Raw genomic sequence first — 22,700 nt, 5'->3', positions numbered from 1 at the left:
ATTATTAGCTTTCAGCAGGCTCTGAGTTGGCATTCTGTTCACCTTTCCCAAGGTTGTTTAAAAACATTATTCTTGGTCTTGATACATTTATGATATCTGATGAAATTCCAGATGAAAAGGAAAAAATATTGTGGGAAATGTTGGCCTTGTGTGTTGTTCTTAAGAGCCCCATGAAGTTAGTTCCAGGAGGTATTAAAGTCAGAGAATCTTTTGGTTGGATTTTAGGTCTTGCTTTCCTTCGATGCTCTTTCCCTGGAGGTAAGAAGCCACAGTCAAACATCTTGCAAATCAAGTGCCCTAAGTATAATCTCATTACTTGTTTTCTTTGCCTAATTAAAACATATACCACTTTCTACAAATAATCTTGAATAAATATTCTTTTTCTCTTTTCTTAAAGGAATCCCATTTGTGTATAGGAGGGGGTTGAGAGTGTGTGTGGGTACCCACTGAGGCCAGATGAGCGTATCACATCCCCAAAGCTGGAATTACAGGTAGCTGTGAGCTGTATGTGGATACTGCAAATTATTCTCAGGCCTTCTAAACCACCAGTATCTGTTCTTAAGCACTGGACCATCCCCCAATCCTGCTTTATTCTTACTTTTCCCACTTTCTTACGGGTTATATCATAGATGGTTATTCTAGGACAAAATATACTGCTAATGGCCCTTTTATAAGGATAGTGGATTAATAACCATGTGCATAACAATAAGTAACTCATGTCTATTCCATTCCTAATAATGTCTTAGAGCGGTTGACTTGCCCATTACACAATGTAGTGCTCAGCAGAGAACTGATGGTCAGTACCCAGCACCCACATCAAGCAGTGCACAACTTCTTGTAAATTCACCTCTACTGGAATCTGACACCTGGCCTTTTGGGCATCTTCACTCAGACACATGTCCCTCTCCCCACATGGAATTAAAATACATTTTAAAAATTAAAATAGGAATCTATAATATTGTAAGATATAAGTTCTGATTTCCTTATATACCTAGACTACCCAGCGTTCAATTACCAACTGAGTCAAAACTGTATCAATGAAAACAATATGGCCTTTGGTCTAAGAATTTTTAGATAATTATACATGAAATTTTGTAAGAGAAAGATTGTTTAAGACATGGTTAGGGCTCGGCACATTTGCCACATGGAACAGCAGTTCCCAAAGGTTACGGCCTGGTGAGAAGGAGATCTGAGCAGCCAGGGAGCAGAGAGATCTCTGCCAAGTGCGCACGGAAACCGTGCCACTGTACTGCCTGATCCAGGGACCAGGAACCCAGCATTGGGACCTCTGTTCCCACCCAACGGCTTTGGGGCGCAGAACAATGCTCAGACCATCCGCCACCTGGACCAGTGGAGAACCAGGGACACAGACCAGGTACAAGGGAAAGGCAAGAACATCACTGACAACAAGATGGCAAGAGGAAAGCAAAAGAGCATATCCCAAGGAAACCAAGACAACCTGGCAACACCAGTACCCAGCTCTCCCATCACAGCAAACATTGGAATGCCAAACACTCCAGAAAAAGAAGACGCAGACCTAAAATCATACCTCAAGATGATGATAGTGATCCTTAAACAAGAACGGGAGGAAAAGCAAAAAGAATCAGAAGCTTTTAAAGAGGAAACAAAAAAAATCACTCAACTCAAAGAACTAGAGGAAAACAGAACCAAAGAGATGAAAGAATGGAAGAAGGAATTTAAAACGGAAATGGACACAATAAAGAAAACACTAAAAGAGATAACCCTAGAGGTAGAACACCTAAAAAAGAAATCAGGAGTCACAGAAGCAAGCATTTCCAATACACTACAAGAGATGGAAGAGAGAATCTCGGGGGCAGAAGACAACATTGTAAACATAGACAAAACAGCCAGAGAAGATGCAAAAAACAAAAAGCTCCTAACCTAAAATGTCCAGGAGATCCAGGACACAATGAGAAGACCAAACCTAAGGATAATAGGAATAGAAGAAGGAGAAGAATATCAACTAAGAGGCACAGTAAATATCTTCAACAAAATTGTAGAAGAAAACTTCCCTACCCTTAAGAATGAGATGACCACGAGCATAAATGAAGCCTTCAGAACTCCAAATAGGTTGGACCAGAAAAGAAATTCCTCCCGACACATAATAGTCAAAACACCAAGTGCCCAAAGCAAAGAAAGAATACTAAAAGCAGTAAGGGAAAAAGGTCAGGTAAGATAAAAAGGCAGACCAATCAGAATCACGCCCGACTTCTCAACAGAGATTATGAAAGCTAGAAGAGCCTGGACAGACATCATGCAGACCCTAAGAGAGCACAAGTGCCAGCCCAAGCTGCTATACCCAGCAAAACTATCAATCAACATAGATGGAGAGATGAAGATATTTCAAGACAAATCTAAATTTACACAATATCTGACCACAAACCCAGCACTACAATGAATTATAGGTGGAAACCCCAATACAATGAGGGGAACTACATCCTAGTAAAAACAAGAAAACTCCTAAGCAAGAAAACCAAAAGAAGAGAGAGACACAGACACAACTCAATCTACAAAAGCAATAATAGCAGGAAACAGCAACCACTATTCCTTGATATCTATTAACATAAATGGTCTCAACTCCCGAATAAAGAGACATAGACTATCAGACTGGATACATAAACAAAATCCAGCCTTTTGCTGCATACAGGAAACTCATCTCAGAGACAAAGACAGACACTATCTCAGAGTAAAAAGTTGGGAAAAAAACTTCCAAGAAAACAGCCCCAAGAAGAAAGCTGGAGTGGCTATTCTAATATCAAATAAAGTAAATTTCCAACCAAAAGTTATCAAAAAAGATAAAAAAGGACACTTTTTACTCATTACAGGTGAAATCTGTCAGGAGGAACTCTCAATCCTTAACATATATGCTCCAAATACAAAAGTACCCACATTCATAAAAGAAACCCTACTAAAGCTCAAAAAATACATTTGACCCCACACAATAATAGTGGGAGACTTTAATACCACACTCTCACCAATGGAAACAGAAACTGAACAAGGACAAGTTAAAACTAGCAGAGACTATGAACCAACTGGAATTAAGAGATATCTACAGAACATATCATCCTAAAGTAAAAGAATACACCTTCTTCTCAGCACCCCATGGCACCTTCTCAAAAATTGACCACATAATTGGACACAAAACGAGCCTCCATCGATATAAGAAGATTGAAATACTCCCATGCATCCTCTCAGATCACCATGGTCTACGGCTGGTCTTTTAACAACAACAAAGACAACAAAAGCCTACATACACATGGAAACTAAACAATGCTCTGTTAAACGATAGCAGGGTCAAAGAAGAAATAAAGAAAGAAATTAAGGATTTTCTAGAATTTAATGAAAACGAAAACACAACATACCCAAACCTATGGGATGCAATGAAAGCAGTACTGAGAGGAAAACTCATAGCCCTGAGCGCTTCCAAAAAGAAACCGGAGAGAGCATACATCAGCAACTTGACAGCACAGCTAAAAGCCCTTGAACAAAAGGAAGCAGATATACCCAAGAGGAGTAGACGGCAAGAAATAATCAAAATTAGGGCAGAAATAGACCAAATAGAAACAAAAAGAACCATCAAAAGGATCAACAAAACCAAGAGCTGGTTGTTTGAGAAAATCAACAAGATTGATAAACCCCTAGCCAGACTAACTAGAGGGTAAAGAGAGAGTATACAAATTAACAAAATCAGAAAGGAAAGTGGAAACATAAGAACTGAAACTGAGGAAATTCAAGAAATCATCAGATCCTACTACAAAAACCTATACTCCACAAAGTTGGAAAATCTGGAGGAAATGGATGAATTCCTAGACAGATACAAGATCCTAAAGTTAAACTAGGACCAGATAAACCATTTAAATAATCCCATAACACCTAAAGAAATAGAAGAAGTCATCAAAAGCCTCCCAACCAAAAAAAGCCCAGGTCCAGACGGGTTCAGTGCAGAATTTTATCAGACATTTATTACGGACATAACACCAATACTCTCCAAACTATTCCACAATATAGAATCAGATGGAATACTACCTAACTCATTTTTTGAGGCTACAATAGCCCTCATTCCTAAACCACACAAAGAACATACAAGGAAAGAGAACTTCAGACCAATCTCACTTATGAACATTGATGCAAAAATACTCAACAAAATCCTTGCAAACCGAATCCAAGAACACATCAAAACAATCATTCACCATGACCAAGTAGGCTTCATCCCTGGGATTCAGGGATGGTTTAATATAAGGAAATCCATCAATGTAATCCACCATATAAACAAACTCAAAGAACAAAATCACATGGTCATCTCACTAGATGCTGAGAAAGCATTTGACAAAATTCAACACCCCTTCATGTTTAAAGTCCTGGAAAGAAAGGAATCTAAGGTCCATACCTAAACATAATAAAAACAATATACAGCAAACCAACAGCCAACATCAAACTTAGTGGTGGGAAACTTGAAGCAATCCCACTAAAATCAGGGCCTCAACAAGGCTGCCCACTCTCCCCCTACCTATTCAACATAGTACTGGAATTCCTGGCTGGAGCAATTAGACAGCAAAAGAAGATCAAGGGGATACAAATCGGAAAGGAAGATGTAAAAACATCACTCTTTGCAGATGACATGATAGTGTACTTAAAGTGACCCGACAAATTCCACCAGAGAACTCCTACAGCTGATAAACAAGTTCAGCAAAGTGGCTGGTTACAAAATCAACTCAAACAAATCAGTAGCCTTCCTATACTCAAAGGACAAACATGTAAAGAAAGAAATTAGGGAAAAGATACCCTTCACAATAGTCACAAAAACTATGAAATACCTTGGTGTGACTCTAACTAAGCAAGTGAAGGACCTGTATGACAAGAACTTCAAACTCTAAAGAAGGAAATCGAGGAAGATCTCAGAAAATGGAAAGGTCTCCCATGCTCATGGATTGGAAAGATCAACATTTTAAAAATGGCCATCCTACCAAAAGCAATCTACAGATTCAATGCAATCCCCATCAAAATTCCAACCCATTTCTTCACTGAGTTGGAAAGATCAATGTGCAATTTCATCTGGAATAACAAAAGACCTAGAATAGCGAAATCCATCCTCTACAACAAGAAAACATCTGCGGGAATCACTCTCCCTGACCTCAAGCTATATTACAAGGCAATTGTGCTGAAAACTGCATAGTACTGGTACAGAAATAGGCATGTGGATCAATGGAATAGAATAGAAGATCCAGAAATGAACCCTCAAGTATATGGTCACCTGATTTTTGACAAAGGAGCTATAAACATTCAATGGAAAAAGGACAGCCTATTCAACAAATGGTGCTGGTCCAACTGGCACTCAGCATGCAAAAGAATGAAAATAGACCCTTTCTTATCTCCTTGTACAAAGCTCAAGTGTAAGTGGATCAAAGATCTCCACATTAAACCAGGCACACTGAAACTATTTGATGAGAAAGTAGGGAAAACCTTAGAACACATAGGCACAGGAGAAAATTTTCTAAACAAAACACCAATGGCTCAAGCTCCAAGGTCAAAGATTAACAAATGGGACTTAATGAGATTGCAAAGTTTCTGTAAGGCTAAAGACATCGTCAAGAAAACAAAAGGGCAACCAACAGAATGGGAAAAGATCTTTACCAACTCCACATCAGATAGAGGCCTAATATCCAAGGTATACAAAGAACTCAAGAAGTTAGACAGCAGAGAATCAAAGAGCCCTATTAAAAAATGGGGTACAGAACTAAACAAAACATTCTCAATTGAGGAATATCTGAGAAACATCTAAGGAAGTGCTCAACATCCTTAGCCATCAGGGAAATGCAAATCAAAACAACCCTGAGATTCCACCTCACACCAGCCAGATTGGCCAATATCCAAAACTCAGATGACAGCAGATGCTTTCGAGGTTGCGGAGAAAGAGGAATACTTCTCCACTGTTGGTTGTGTTGTAAACTGATACAACTACTCTGGAAATCAGTCTGGCGATTCCTCAGAAAATTAGACATAGTACTACCTGAAGATCCAGCTATTCCACTTCTTGGCATAAACCCCAGAGGCACTCCAATATACAACAAAGGTACATGCACCACAATGTTCATAACAGCTCTAATTATAATAGCCAGAAGCTGGAAAGAACCCAGATGTCCTTCAGTAGATGAATGAATACAAAAATTGTGGTACATTTACACAATGGAGTACTACTCAGCTATCAGAAACAATGACCAACTGTGCCATCCTGCCAGAGAAATCTTTGGCAACTGATAATTGTAGGAAAGACATTAAATAAAGAATGTGTCTTCTGTATGTATAATTACAAAACAGAAGCTTACAGGTATGCTTTCTGGAGGGATGTTTCCACATTTTGAATTTTTAAAGATTAGCCTTGCCAGTTTGGGTTTTGTTGTATTGACGCAAACCTCGACATAACTGAGAAAATGCTTCCATAACTCTGTCCTGCAGGCAAGCCTGTGGACATTGTCTTTATTGATGGTTGATGTGTGTAGTTCCTGCCCTATGTGCTGATGTTACCCCCACCACTAGGCCTGGGGTATATAAAAAAGGAAAATATAATCCATCTGTCAACTCTTGTCTATGGTTCCTGCCTTGAAATCCAGGCCTGTTTTACTGGCGGATGGGCTATAAGCTGTAAGTTGAAATAAACCCTTTCACCCTAAGTTGCCTTTGTTCTTGGTTTTTGTTTTATTGCAGGAATAGAAACCCTAAAACAGAATTACAGAGTTCCAGGACTAGCAGGCATTAAAGAAATAAAAGAAAAATTAATTACCTCTTTTAAAAACAGGAATTACAGATGGTCCTCCATTCTTCTCCAGGCTAAAAGGGGTAAATATCAAAATAATAAAATAAATGAAGACATAGTATACCAGAAAACCATGAATAAATAAAGATTCCACGTGCCATGTTCGGGGGCCTAATGATCTATGTCATACATGTATAAAATTGCATGTATGCTGCCTGCAGCTACCTTAATATTTGATCACTTATTTCAAATACTAAATATAACTACAATGGAACATTGTGTTTGAAGTGATGGGAAGAAGGGATAATTTGAATATGTGTGAGTGCTTGGCTGATAGGGAATGGCTTTATTTAGGAGGTGTGGCTTTGTTGGAGGTAGTGTGTGTGTCACTGTGGAGGCAGGCTTTGAAGTCTTAAATGTTCAAGCCAGGCCTGGTGACAAAGTCACTTCTGCTGCCTGCAGAAGAAATCTAAGCTCCTTCTCCAGCACCATGTCTGGAGCAGTCCTGTCTCTAGCAGCATGTCTACCTGCACACTGACGTGCTTCCTACCACAATAATGAACGAAACTCTGAACTGTAAGCCAGCCCCAGTGAAATATTTCATGGTGTCTTTTTTACATAGTAGAAACCCTAAGACAGGACTTATACTGGATTTTGAGGAAAACAGAATTGAACAGGAACACATTTTCCATTTCCAACAGAGTTGTGGTAATGACTACAAATAAATCATTTGTACTAAATTAAATTTATGAAAGAATAAAATTTATTTGTAAGTTATCACAATGTTCAGATTGTGTTTTTACATTTTCAGTTTTTAAAGGATTCTTAAAATAGGCTTATCTTTTTCTCTACTTAAAATTAATTTATATAACCATAAAATAATGATTCCCTTCTTGTATTATAATAATAATGTATCGTGAGTAGCTCTTTTTCTACATATGAATGCCTTCCTACCTGAAAAGACTCATAATTCAGCTCTGTATGTAGAAGCAGAGAAAATATTTCACAGTAAGTCTTTTTTGGACTTCCCATTTTAAAAGACGTTATAATGAAATCATAATAATACAAATCATCTGAGAAAAATGCTTGAGAAAAACTAATTTCAGCCACTGTTTATCTTAGCCCTGTTTCCTTCCAACAAGTTTGGCTTAGTTGTGGGTCAAGTCTGGGAAATCCATCTGCAGTGAAGCTTTATGCTGTCTTCCTGTCTAGTTCATAACTCTCAAAATATATCTTTAGGGTAATGAAGAATAGATCCTGAATAAGGCATAACATTTATCAGTCTCCCCAAAAGTTCTAAAGTTAAAACAATCCTGTCTACTCAGGATCCCTAAAATCTGGTGATTGTCCTGTTCATAGCCACATTTTTATTACTAAGTTGGAATTAAAAAGAAGTTTGAATTTGGCACAATAATTATGCATCTCTAGTTCCAGCCACTGAGGAATCAGAGGAAGGGAGGGAAATTGCATCTGGGAACATAACAAAGCACTATATCCAGAATAAATAGAGTAGTTAGTCCCTGTGATTAGGAAAGATGACTGACTTTGGAGGGGGCACATATATGACATGTCAAATGAATGTCATAACCTTGATTAGGTTAAAGACAATGTTGATAAATTATCTTTGAGCATATTATCAGGAGCCCTATGACCCCTGGAACTTAAAGAGCCCAATTTTTCTTTTGGCTGAAGCTACAGGATATTGAGATATTAGCCAAGTGCCTTGCTCATGAAAAAAGAAAATCAGTGGTGTCACAGGGCAATGGAACCCTTACACTAGCAGATAAACCAATAAGTTAATATTGGCTATATTAGAACCTCTGCTAGGAGAGGAAACAAGTGGATAACTATAACCCTAACCCAGGAAGAGGACAAGGTATGGTGCTGACAGTTTTCCCAATGTCCAGCATGACATGGAGAATATGTGGGAGTTCCTGTTCTAGGAGAGAGTTGGAAAGGCATCCCATAAAATGCTGCTTCCTGATTAGCGGAAGGACACTGACTATATGCTACATGGGTATGGGCCACCTATGCCTCCTTCCGTGTTCACGTTAAAGCACCTCCATCCACATCTATAGACCAGCAATATTTGAACATCTTGGTTTATCTTTTGGGGTGTCTTGATTATGCCAGAACAAATATGACCCCTATTTTCAAGACGGTAGTTTAGAGGATTCTCTGTGAGTGCAGTGTTCTGTCTTACCTTCCACTTCTGTATGCTTGCCACTCACAGAGAGCCCCGCACTTCCAAACTGGACTGTGCAGTAGTTGCTCTACTGTGGGGAGTTTGGTTCTCACAAAAGGCTGATGGAAAGCCAGGGCTCCATCAGATCCCTATAGCCTCTGTTCACCCACCACTCCATCTGCATTCAGAGTATTTTTCTTCATTCAGTGTGGGCCGATAGGACTGGTTTCCCACTCCTTAGCACTGGCCTCCAGGAAGAGGGGTATTCCTAGGATTTGGCTTGAGGAGTGGTATGATCATTCTGTGCTGCACTGTTGCCAAGGGCTTACTTAAGGTCCCATGACTGACCAGGCTGGTTCTTCTCACGGCTCTTGTACACCAGCAGAATTGTGCTTTATGCTGCTTGGATTTCTAAGCTTTTCTTTCCGAGAAAATATGGGTTCATGTGGGTGGTGACATCACTTCTGGCCCATTTCCATAGGCTCTCCAGCCTCAATAATTCTTGCAGCATCTAAAGTGGCTGTGATGATGAGAAACGTAACTAAGTGGTTGTGTGTGTGGTGTGTGTGTGTGTGTGTGTGTATGTGTGTGTGTATATATGTGTATATGTATGTGTGTGTATGTGTGTATGTATATGTGTGTATGTGTGTATATGTGTGTGTGTATGTGTGTGTGTGTGTGTGTGTGTGTGAGTGATATATATGTGTGTGTGTGTGTCAATAGCCTAGAACTCACCCAACAGAATGGACTGACTGTCTAAGAAGCTCGGGGGTGAGGTGGGGCACTGTTTCTCCTCCCCAGTACTATGATTATGACCAAATGCCACCAAGCCTAGGTGATAGAACAGCTTCATAGTTCAGACTCCCAGCCATGAGACAACACCTTCCATTTCTACCAACAGCAAGTTAACAATGCACTACCGAGCCTTTGAAGGAGCAGATTTGAAGATCAGTTGAGATTTTAGCCCCACCTTGAACTATTTTGAAGAAAAAAAAAAGCACAGACTGAAAGGTTTCAGAATTCTGTTTTTTTGTTTTTTCCTGTAGGAAACTACCCCTTGTGCTCATCTTTACTTTAAAACAGGATCTTCTATTTTGTAGGGTACTTTTCAGAAAGTTATAACCAAATCTGATTTTTTCTCAGCATAGAACTGCTTACACATAGAAAAATAAATCTACTGACTTTGCATAGCTCCAGCTAATCATGGAAGTATGTCAAGGCAAAAATAAAGTGAATTTTACTATTTTTCTTGATAGAATTATTCACTTAAAATGAGGGAAAATGTTTAGTACTTAACACTAAGCATTAAAGAGAAAGTTGCTGCTGTTTATTTTGATACACAGATTGATTAAAAAAAAAATGGCCTTCAAAAATAAAAACAGGCTTTGGCAACATTCATTGAAGGTTAAATTTATACTCTATACACAGAAAATATGCATTTCAAGGGGGGTTTACATGCTAGATTCCTAAAATCTAAGTTCTTTACTAATAATGTCACCTCTGAAACTTCCATAGTACCTTAAGGATGGAAGGCCCACACTCTGCTGCATTTGAAACTCCTTTAGGAATGCAGGGTTGATCTTCGCATCTTTACTGATGTTGTTGGTTATGCGCAGGAATTGGTTAGGCTTGTTCCTACACTCAGTTAACAGAATTCGGAAAGCATGTGCATTGTAAGTGAGGTAGCCAAGGGCACAGGAACATGCCGCGCGAACCTGAAACAAGAAGCAATTTCTTACAAGTTTTCCTAGTATTTTATGATGACAAAAATCTAACTGACAGATCTGCTCTTTTGCCATTTTAAATTACACCATCCACTGGAGCTAAATATATTCATATATACTTCTTGAACATTATTTTGAATTCACATTGCAGTATTTGTCTTAAATTTTTAATAAGTGTTTGGATTGAGGGTGCCATATGTAGATATGTAGAACTTCTCTGTGTCAAATAGGTTTGTCACAATTTTATGAGAAACTTAAGTAATGGGCTCTGAAGGCTCAGGGATTATTGATGGTGAGCGAAGGAAATAGTTCAAGAGCCAGAGGCAGTGACTAGCTACAGGAAACAGTGTCTTCTACACACAGTAAGGCATTTCTACATATGAACTCAAAATGGTTTCAACAGCAAGCACAAAACCCATGAAGCCCAACCCAGACCACACTCCAGCACACAATCTCACCCATAGTCACAGGAGTATTGGCAAATGTTAGCTGCTTGGATAGAAAGAAACAGCTTTCTCTTAAAGAGTAAGCTCTGATAAGTCAGCCACACTCTAAAAGCATACCATTCAGGATCATAGGAACAGGACTAAAAATTGTGTCCATGTGGAAGTGTGGATGGGCACAGGAAAAATTAAAAGGGGGAAGAGTGAATATGATGAAAGCACTTGGTATGATATTCCCAAAAAACCTAATAAAATTATCTAGCCCATAGCTCCACTTAGCTCTGTTGAACCCTTGTTTAGATCCCAGCACCCATAATTGGGCAGCTTACAACCACCTGGAACTCTAAGTTCAGGGGATCCAACACCCTCTTCTGGCCTCCATGGGGACCTGCATGCACATAAACATACATATACAGACACATACACACATTAAAAATAAAATACATCTTAAGAAAATTTCTATAATCTGGGCATGGTGGAGCACATCTTTAATCCTAGCACTAGGGAGACAGAAGAAAATTGATCTTTGAGTTTGAGGCCAGCAAGGTGTACAATGTGAGTTCCAACACAGGCTGGGCTGTTATACAGAGAAACCCTGTCTTGAAAAACCAAATAATAATAATAACAACTATTACTATTATCATCATCATTATTATTAACCTCTGTAAACTCGAGCATCAGATATGTCGGTAAACAGATGTCAGTCACCAGGGAGGAGCATGACAGCTCATGCCTGCCAGGCCCCTCATCCCATGTCCAGGGCACATCCTCTGCCCCTACTTTTAAAGAATACTGCTAATTGCCCTTGATTTCTAGTCATTACTAACAACTATCTGTGAGCACATTTGGCTTCATTTTAGAATTACTTTAAGAATATTTTTTAAAATGAAAATAAAAAGCCTCACCCATTGACTAACAAAGTTTTATATGATACTTCCAAAAATTTTAATTACAAATTTCTGTTTCATCACAGCATATTAGTGTGCACATGGGGTATTTAAAATTTAAGTCATACAAAGTACTTGGTATATACATTATGGCACTTTCTTACATCCATGCCATAATTTGTTCTTATAATATGGTACCCTTCACAAATCCGCATGTCATTCTTTCACAGGCACATTCTAAATTTCTGTGTAGCCTCAGCTAGTTTTGAAGGAGGAGGAATCCTCCTGTCCTGGCATCCTGGGTGCTGAAATTACGGGCATGAACTCTGACATGAAGTTTTTGTAGGTTCAATCTTGATCTTAGAATTAAAATAGCCCATTTCACAGGCTTTTTTAAAAAATTATTATTTGAGCTCAGATTAATTTGAACAGATAATAGATTTTAAACATTTTTTAAAAACATTTTAATAAACCTTATATTAGAGAATATCTTCCTTTTAAATGTATAGTGCTTTTTGCTATGAGGTGATTGATTGTGAAACATGTGTAAAGGTATGCATACAGCTTTGCCTAGAGACTTTCTACACATTTTCCACCACTGGTAATCGATTTTCCTTGTCCATGCTGGCCTTCTGTAAGCTTTTAAAGGAAGGAGAGAGAGATGGAAAGAGGGAGGGAATGAGTGTGTGTGTGTGTGTGTGTGTGTGTGTGTGTGTGTCCCTCCTCATGGACAGTAGAAAAGGGCCATTGGATCCCCTGGAACTAGAGTTACAAGCTTTTGTGACCCATCCGATACAGGTTTTGGGAGCCAGACTGGGGTCCTCTGCAGCATCATTACATGCTCTTGAACCATCTCTACAGCTCCACAGTTTTAAAGAGTTTAATTATAACTACTTTTGTGAAATTCTACTTAACTGTTGGAGTGAGAATCAGAATTCTAGATGTCATAGATGACTAATACTTTTTTTGAGTTATTATGAATTACATAACATCTCAAGAAAGAGTGTCCTCTTGTGTGGGAGAAGCACCGGTTGCTGTTTGCAGTGCATTTCATTTTACAAATAGCCTGTTCTTACCTCTTCTCTGCCTGAGTATAGGTGGTAACACAGCCGCTGGATGGTCCCCAGTGTGAGAAAAGCCTCTGGAATCCCAGCTCTCGAATGAGCCAGACTCGCTATAAAATTACCTAGAATTAGAACAAAGAGATGCTCTTACATTATCTAAAACTGATAACTGAAGGCTGCTTTATCTTCACGTGTGCGTTTCATTTGGGGTCCAAAACCAAAATGAAGAAGAAAAAGAAATGTATATGTAAACGTAGGGTAATCATCCCCTGTTGTTGATTGCTTTTCTGTGAACATACTAAGACTTACACAGGTTTATTTATATAAGAATGAGAACATTTTAAGGTTACAAGCTTTCTGTCTTCCAGTACTCCAAAATATATTCACTTTTTTGGTTATTAAGATTGTCTTAATTTATTTATTTTATGTATATAAGTGTTTTCCTTGAATCTATAAACTGTGCACCATATCTATTTCTTGAGACCTAATGGTCAGTGCATAATTTAATTCTCACTTTATAGTCTAAATATCATTAAAAGTTTGAAATAATAATTAGAAAAGCAAAAAGGCCATGTTGAGAGTTACTGTATTCCTGTTCAGTGAGCAGAGTGAATACCCATTGCTCCATGTAGGTATTTCAGTATTTTTAGGTATCATAATTTGAAACTATGAAAGAGAAAATCAGGCATATTTTAGTATTGTTGAGATTCCAATCTAAAGTATTTTATAGTCTTGACACAAAGCTTGTTCCTTTGTGTAGATGCCATTAGATTTCTGTTGTTTGTTTGGTTCGTTTTTTGTTTGATCAAGTGTTTGCTTATGTTTTAGACACTTCTTACCTGTCATGACAAGAGTAGGAATGTGGACTGAATACAGACTGTCAACTAAAATAGTCACACCTCTTGCAGACAAAGTAATATGGTCAACGTCTATAATGACTTTAGCTAATACGATAATCTAAAAGAAAAAAGGCATACAATTGGTGATGAGCATTTTCTACTCAGATTTCCTTAATCATTTATGAATGGGGGCATTTTTAGTGGCTCGTGGGAACATTTGGTGGGCTCTAGTGGACTCCAGTAGAAGAGAAGGAGAGGTAGCAGTTATATACTCCCCCAAAGGGTCACAGCAGTGACTATGACAGGCCACATTGTTCTTTCTTCAATCCTTGCAACAGTTGTTCTTGATTACAAGAGAAGTACTTAATGAGGCTGAATTTGAGAAAAGCTCTGAAGAGAAGCAGAAGACACCAGAAACCTAAATACTGTTCAGGGTGCAAGAAACCATGGGATCTATCAGCTCAGTCTGCAGTTAGACTTGTTTTCAACCCAGCCATGTTTCTCTACACAGTTCTTAAACATGATATGATTAAAACGCTTGCGTGCCGCTGTCACAGTTATTAGAGACATCAGACGTAACCTACAACATTTCATATAAAGAAATCTGGATAATGGACGTTTCATGAGACAGAGGGACTAATGTGCAAAGCACTGCATTTCATAAATTAATAAATGTTTTTCTGGATCCCCAGTGAAGAAGTGCTCACTATAGGAACGTACTTGCCAATATGAAATGTTAGGATTGATCCATGTACCTGAAATGCTGCCATTGCTCTCTCTGTTTCAACTTCGGATTGAAGAAAAGGCTCAAAAATAGATAAGGTTATCATCCCAGTTTCCAGTATTAAGTACTGTTGAAAACGATTATTGAAGGCAAAAAGGGTTAGCGCATAACCTGCTCTCAAGCAGATTTCCTAGAAAAGAAGAAACACCAATCATTTTCTATTATTTCAGTGGCATGTTCCTCACTGGCTCTTGAGTTACTGCCTATTAAAAAGCATTTTATTCTTAAAGGAAGAGAAATATGACATTGTTAGGGGAAATTTTAAAGAAAAATAATTGCCTAATATTAACTGTCTTAGAAAAAGTTCTTTCTTCATCATAAAGCATTTCAGAAGCCTCACTGTAGTATTGGATAAGAAGGCAATGACAGGGAATGAAAGGGCATGAAATTAAGTTAAATATTCAATTAATGACAGATTTGGGGTTAGTCACCAAGCATAAGATTGCTGTGAGTCCTCCTTGAAAAATCTGATTATCACCAGTACAAAATCATTACCTACAAAGAGACCTTTTTGTATGTTCTCTTAAATAATACACTTGCATAATGTCATGAGGAGTATGTGGCCACTGAGACCGTTCCCATAGAGCTATCTCCCCTTCGGTGAGCATGCAGAGGTTCTGTGAAGGTCCTACCTTATCTGTCGAGTTTAGAAGATAAAGGACATCGGAATATTTGAATCCTTCATTTTCTTGTAATTCTTTCTGTAGCAAATCATTCCCTAGGACGATACATGCCAGCGAAAATGCCACTTCGACCTAAATATGTGATATACAGAAATTATCTTCTATTCACAGACTACCAAAGAATATATTCCATTATGCAAATATTTATATGAACTACGTTATGGTAATATGATTATATTTTAAAGCATGATTATTGAGGATAGTTCTCTGATGACTTTTTAAGGACTAACACAACTTCTGCAGGACTGCTCCTCATGAATATTAATGGACAGGAAACTTCCATCTCTTCTGTGTACAGAGACAACCACACGTGTCCTTTGGAGGGTGCCTGGGGGTGGGGTGGCCAGGAACAGTATGGTACATACAGAGATACAGTCCTAGTCATGCATATAGTTAAATCCTTTCCATTTCTGAACATAATTTTCAAGTGTTTGCTGGCATGGGTTTAAAGGCTCTTTTAAGTTGCTAACAAACCTGGAACTGTAAATGTGTAAGGGATCACCTAAGAATTAAAGCAACGATTTATAAAATACACATTAAAGCATAGTTGTTTTCTTCATTGGATAGTTTATGTATTTACATTTAAAATGTTATACTCCTTTCCTGGTTTCCACCTCCCACCAACCCACTCCCACCTCAACACTCTGGCATTCCCCTACACTAAAGAAACAAGTCTTCACAGGAACCAGGGCTTCTCCTCCTATTAATGCCAGACGATGCCATCCTCTGCTACATATGTGGATGGAGCCATGGGTCTCTCCATGTGTACTCTTTGGTTAGTGATTGAGTCTCTGGGAGCTCTGGGGCATCTGGTTGGTTGATACCATTGTTCTTGCTATGAGGTTGCAAACCCCTTGAGTTCCCTTAGTCGTTTCTCTATCTCCTCCATTAAGGTCTCCATGCTCAGTCTGATGGTTACCTGCAAGCACCTTAATCTGTATCAGGAAGGCTCTGGCAGAGGCTCTAAGAAGACATCCACAGCAGGCTCCTGTCAGCAAGTACTTCTTGGCATCGGCAATAGGGACTAGGTTTAGTGGCTGCATATGGGATGAATCCCCAAGTTGGGCAGACTCTGAATGGCCTTTCCTTCAGTCTATGCTCCACTCTTTGTCCCTGTATTTCCTCCCTGTATTTTGTTCCCCCTTATAAGAAAAACTGAAGCATCTACATTTTGGTCTTTCTTCTTTGAATTATATCTTAAGTGTTCTGAGTTTTTGAGCTAATATCCACTTATTACTTACTGCATACCATATGTGTTCTTTTGTGACTGGGCTACCTCACACAGGATGATATTTTCTAGTTCCATCCATTTACATAATAACTTCATGAAGTCATTGTTTCTAATAGCTGAATAGTACTCCATTGTGTAAATGTACCACATTTTCTGTGTCCATTCCTATGTTGAAGGACATCTGGGTTCTTTCCAGCTTCTGGCTGTTTTAAATAAGGCTACTATGAACATAGTGAAGCATGTGTCCTTGTTATATGTTGGAGCATCTTTTGGGTATATGCCCAGCAGTGTCCTCAGTTGGCATTATGTTAAATTTTCTGAGGAACCACCAGGATGATTTACTGGCTTCCAATCTCATCAACAATGGAGTATTCCTCTTTCTCCACATCCTCAAAAACATCAGCTGTCACCTGAGTTTTATGAAGTAGACTCTGGGTTGTTTTGATTTGCATTTCCCTAATGACTAAGGATGTTGAACAGTTATATGTGTTCAAGGCTTTTTCCCACTTTTTCTTCTATTAGTTTGAGTGTATCTGGTTTTATGTGGAAGTTCTGGATCTACTTGGACTTGAACTTTTTATAAGAACATAAGAATGAATTGATTTGCATTCTTCTACATGCTGACTGCAAGTTGAACCAGCACATTTGTTGAAGATGCTGTCTTTTTTTCCATTGAATCTTTTTAGATCCTTTGTCAAAGATCAAGTGACTATAGGTGTGTGGATTCATTTTGGGTCTTCAATTCTATTCTATTGATTTAACTGCCTGTCTCTGTACCAGTACCAAGTAGTTTTTTTTTGTTTTTTTTTTTTTTTTTTTTTTTTTTTTAAATCACAGTTGATCTATAATACAGCTTGAGGTTTGGCATGGTGATTCCTCCACAAGTTCCTTTATTGTTGAGAATGGTTTTGCTATCCTGGGGTTTTTGTTATTCTGGATGAATTTGAGAATTGCTAGTTCTAACTCTATGAAGAATTGATATTTGGTGGAATTTTCATTGAATGTGTAGATTGCTTTTGGCAAGATGGCCATTTTTATTATATTAATCCTGCCAATCCATGAGCATGGGGGGTCTTTCCATCTTCTGAGATCTTTAATTTCTTTCTTGAGAGATGTAAAGTTCTTGTCATACATATCTTTCACTTGCTTGTTTAGAGTCATATCAAGCTATTTTATATTATTTGTGACTATCGTGAAGGGTGCTGTTTACCTAATTTCTTTCTCAACCCATTTATCCTTTGAGTAGAGGAAGGCTACTGATTTGTTTCCGTTAATTTTATATCCAGCCACTTTGCTGAAGTTGTTTATTAGGTTTTGCAGCTTTCTGGTGGAATTTTGGGGATTACTTAAGTATACTATCATATTGTCAACAAATAGAAATATTTTTACTTCTTCCTTTCCACTATGTATCCCTTTGTTTGGGTATATTGTGCCTCCATTATCATTAAATTCTAGAAAGTCTTTAATTCCTTTATTTCTTCCTTGTTGTTCAGCTTCCATGTGTATGTGGGCTTTATGTTGTTTTCATTGCTATTGAAGATTGAAGACCAGCCTTAGTCCATGGTGATCTTATAGGATGCATGAGATAATTTCAATCTTGTTGTACTGATGAGTCATGTTTTGTGACCAATTAAATGGCCAATTTTGGAGAAGGTACCATGATGTGCTGAGAAGAATGTATATTCGTTTAAGGATAAAATGTTTTATAGATGTCTGTTAAACCCATTTGGTTTATAACTTCTATAGGTTTCACTGTGTCTCTGTTTAGTTTCTATTTTTTTGATCGGTCCATTGATGATAATGGGGTGTTGGAGGTTTTCACTACTATTGTGTGAGTTGGAATGTGCACTTTGAGCTTTAGTAAAGTTTTTTTTTTTTTTTTTTTTTTTGTGAATGTGGGTACCCTTGCATTTGGAGCATTAGATGTTCAGAATTGAGAGTTCATTTTGATAGATTTTTTCCTTTGATGAGTATTAATTATCCTTCCTTATCTTTTTTAATAACTCTGGCTGAAAGCTACTCCTGCTTGTTTCCTGGGACCATCTGCTTGGAAAAAAATTTTCCCAGCCTTTCTAAAGTAGTGTCTGTCTTTGTCTCTGAAGTGTTTTTCCTGTATGCAACAAAATGCTGGGTCCTGTTTACATATCCAGTCTGGTTAGTTTATGTATTTTTATTGGACAATTTGGTCCATTGATGTTAAGAGATATTAAAGAATAGTGACTGTTGCTTCTTGTTATTTTTGTTGTTAGAGTTGGAATTATGTTTGTGTGGATATCTTCTTTTGTGCTTGTGGAAAGGAGGTTACTTTCTTGCTTTTTATAGGGTGTAGTTTTCCTTCTTGTGATGGAGTTTTTCATCTATTATCCTTTGTAGGGCTGGATTTATAGAAAGATATTATATAAATTTGGTTTTCTCATGGAATATATTAATTTCTCCATCTATGTTAATTGAGAGTTTTGCTGAGTATAATTGCCTGGGTTGGCATTTGTGTTTTCTTAGCATATATATGACATCTGCCCAGGATCTTCTAGCTTTCATAGTCTCTGTTGAGAAGTCTGGTGTAATTCTGGTAATTTATAAAAGACAGACCTGCCTTTATATGTTACTTGACCTTTTCCCCTTACTGCTTTTAGTATTCTTTCTTTGTTTTGTGCATTTGGTGTTTTGACAATTATGTTATGGGAGAAATTTCTTCTCTGGTTCAATATATTTGGGGTCCTGTAGGCTTCTTGTATTTCATGATTATCTCTTTCTTTAGGTTAGCAAAGTTTTCTTCTATAATTTTGTTGAAAATATTTACTGGTCCATTTAGTTGGGGATCTTCACTCTCTTCTATACCTGTTATCCTTAGGTTTGGTCTTCTCAATATGTCCTGGATTTCCTGGATGTCTTGGGTTAGGAGGGTATTGCATTTTGCATTTTCTTTGACTATTGTGTCAACGTTTTCTATGGTATCTTTTGCCCCTGGCATTCTCTCTTCTATCATATCCTGTTGGTGATACTTGCAACTATGACTACTGATATCTTTCCTAGATTTTCTATCTCCAGGATTGTCTCTTTTTGTGGTTTCTTTATTGTTTCTATTTCCATTTTTTAGATCCTAGATTTTTTTTGATACCTTTACCTGTTTGGTTATGATTTTTGTGTTTCCTCCTTTAAGGGCTTCTACTTGTTTACCTGTGTTCTCCTGTATTTATTTAAGGGAGTTATATTTGTGTTCTTAAAGTTCTCTATCATCATCATTAGATCTGATTTTAAATCCAATTTTTTTTCCAGTGTGTTTGGGTATCCGAGACTTGCTTTGGTGAGAGAACTGGGTAGCTTTGGTTTCTGTTGCTTAGCTTCTTTTGCTTGCCTCTCAATATATGGTTATCTCTGGTGTTAGTTGGTCTTGCTGACTCTTACTAGAGATTGTCCCTCCTGTGGGCCTGTGAACCTCTGATCTGAGGAGTGAGAACGCCCCTGAGAGACCAGCTCTCTCAGTTTAGAATCTGGGTACAGAGGACTGTTGGACAGCCTTAGCTTTGGGCACAGCTATTGGAGGGGAAAGTGGGGTCTCACCTGTGGGCCTAGGAATGGGAATACTCCTGGGGGACCAGTTCTCTTGAGTCAGGACTTGGGTACAGAGAGCTGCAGAATAGCCTCAGGTCCAGGATGCAGATGGAGACCAGAAGCTCTTCTAGTTCTTAGAGTCATTTAATTTACAGTTATCTTCTATTATGAACCCAAAGCATGTACATTGCAGCACTTAACAGGTAGCTTTTGAAAGGGCTATATTATGCCTTTCTTGAGATTTCGTCTTACACAAATCAGAAATGCTAAGATGAAAAACTCAGGTGACAGCATATATTGGTGAGGATGTTGAGAGAGAGGAACACTCCTCCATTGCTTGTGAAATTGCAAATTGGTACAACCACTCTGGAAATCAGTCTGGAGGTTCCTCAGAAAATTGGACATAGTGCTACCTGAAGACCCAGCAAGAGTTGTAACTCTTGGAAATATACCCAAAAGATACCCCACCATGTTGCAGGGACACATGTTCCACTATGTTCATAGTAATCTTATTTTTGATAGCCAGAAGCAGGAAACAACCCAGATGTCCCACAACAGAAGAATGAATACAGGAAATGAGGTTTATTTACATAATGGAATACTTACTACTCAGCTATTAAGAATGAGGACATCATGAGTTTTTCAGGATGGAACTAGAAAATATCATCCTGAGTGAGGCAACTCAGACCCAAAAGAACATTCATTGTATGTATGCACTAATAAGTGGACATTAGGCCAAAAATCAATACAGAATACCGAGGATACAATACACAGAACTCTAGAATGTCAAGAAGCTGAAGGGCTCAAGTGAGGATGCTTCAATCTCACTTGGGGGGGATGAAGAAATCAATCACAGGAGGAAGAAGGGAGGGAAGGATATGGATAGTTAAGGGGACTGGGAGGGGAAGAGGGGAACATGATTAAGTATTAAGGGAGTGGGACAAGACTAAAGCCCTGAAGGCAAGCAGAAATAATGGAAAAGGCCAACCTCTGAAGGCAGGAGCTGGGGGACCCGCTAGAATGTATCACAGACCAGGGAGGTAAGAGATTCTCAGGACTTAGATGAAATGTCCTACACTGGGGAGAGTGAACTTGTAGAGTCCACCTCCAGTGGAAAGACAGGCCATCAAGTGTCATCCACAGTCAAAAACTCTGACCCAGAATTGTTCTTGTCTGAAAGAACTGCAGGGTCAAACATGGAGAAGAGCCTGAGGAAAAGGAGGTCCAGTGACAGACCCAAATTAGGATCCAGCTCAAGGGGAGGCTCCAAGGCCTGACACTGTTACTGAGGCTATGGTGTGCTCACAAACAGGGCCCTGTCATGACTCCCCAACAAGCAGTTGAGTCAGATGCAGATCTTTACACCCAACCAATAGACAGAAGCTGGTGACCCCTGTGGTAGAATTAGGAAGAAACTGAGGAAGAAGGCAACCCTATAGAAAGCCCAGCCGTCTCAACTAACCTAGATCCCGACATCACTCAAACAATGAGCCACCAACCAGGCAGCATACACCAGCTGATATGAACCCCCAACACATACACAGCCCAGGACTGTCAGGTCTTGGCTCAGTGAGAGAAGATGCACCTAACCCTAAAGAGACTATAGGCTCCAGGGAGTGGGGAGGTCTGATGGGGTGTGGGTCAAGGGTTGGGGGTTGAGGACATCCTTTTGGAAACGTGAGATAGAGAGGTATGAGAAAAGAAAAAAATAAAGAACAAAAGAAAGGAAAAAAGTATAACTATTGCAAAATATTCTATCCAGTGTAGAGTCTAATCTTCAGAAAAGTGACTGAAAGTATTTAGGTTATATTTTAACAAGTTTAAAATTTTTTGAAAAAAAATGAATAAAATGGAAGTTTTTCATGTGGAACTTCCATAGTTTTATGAAATATACTCTAAAGGTCTGTATAATTCTTATTTATAATTTAAACCAAAAATGATTTGTAGCTTATGCTTACCTTTATTTCTCACTGAACTATCACAATTAAATCATTCCTTTTGTATCCTGAAAAGTAGGGGTGGGGGTTGAGGGGAATGTCTTACAATATCTTTTCTTATAATGTATCTATAAAAAGAAATATTACTATTTATTAATGTTAATCTGTATTTTTCTATTTCTCATTATGTCTTGAAAGATCTGATAGCAAAGGAATATATCTATTTACTATCACATTATTATATATATATTTCCTCATTACTAACAGCCCCTAGCAAATTATGAGAAGAAAGTGCATTTTTTTTTTTTGTTGTTAGAATTTCCTGCTTGGCCACCTAAAAATTCCCAAATTTCTATGACTTTGGTAAAGGGTTTGAATTAATGCTGGCTCATTAAGGTCATGAGTGGAAATGTGACTAACTCTCAAAGACCATAATATAATTCATTATAATTCAGTCTTTCGCATATTGGCTGACAGTCAACCCATACTGTGTTGAGAAACAGTGCCATGCCACCCACTGAGGAAGAAGGAAGCTAAAGAGAAGTAGCTAAAGAATAGTTGTGGAAGCCTTTATGTCATATTTGAAAAAATAATATTTA

The 22,700-nt window shown here is 38.3% G+C and overlaps 1 protein-coding gene across 1 annotated transcript in view; it reads right to left on the bottom strand.

The window, feature by feature from the left end:
• Window positions 1–4: 4 nt before the first annotated feature.
• Window positions 5–22,700, bottom strand: part of ANKAR (ankyrin and armadillo repeat containing) — a gene marked incomplete at both ends in the record, with an annotated part of 56,085 nt that continues 33,389 nt past the window's right edge. The window contains 7 exons of the mRNA XM_080932763.1: window positions 5–252; window positions 6,800–6,846; window positions 10,476–10,672; window positions 13,088–13,197; window positions 13,915–14,032; window positions 14,670–14,828; window positions 15,331–15,453. Coding sequence (XP_080788889.1) covers window positions 5–252; window positions 6,800–6,846; window positions 10,476–10,672; window positions 13,088–13,197; window positions 13,915–14,032; window positions 14,670–14,828; window positions 15,331–15,453 — 1,002 coding nt within the window. The remainder of the gene's footprint in view (window positions 253–6,799; window positions 6,847–10,475; window positions 10,673–13,087; window positions 13,198–13,914; window positions 14,033–14,669; window positions 14,829–15,330; window positions 15,454–22,700) is intronic.

Source organism: Micromys minutus, assembly GCF_963924665.1.
Source record: "Micromys minutus genome assembly, chromosome: 19".
Lineage (NCBI taxonomy): Eukaryota > Metazoa > Chordata > Mammalia > Rodentia > Muridae > Micromys > Micromys minutus.
The sequence above is the reverse complement of the archived record's forward strand: the minus strand, read 5'-3'. Positions and strand labels throughout refer to the sequence as shown.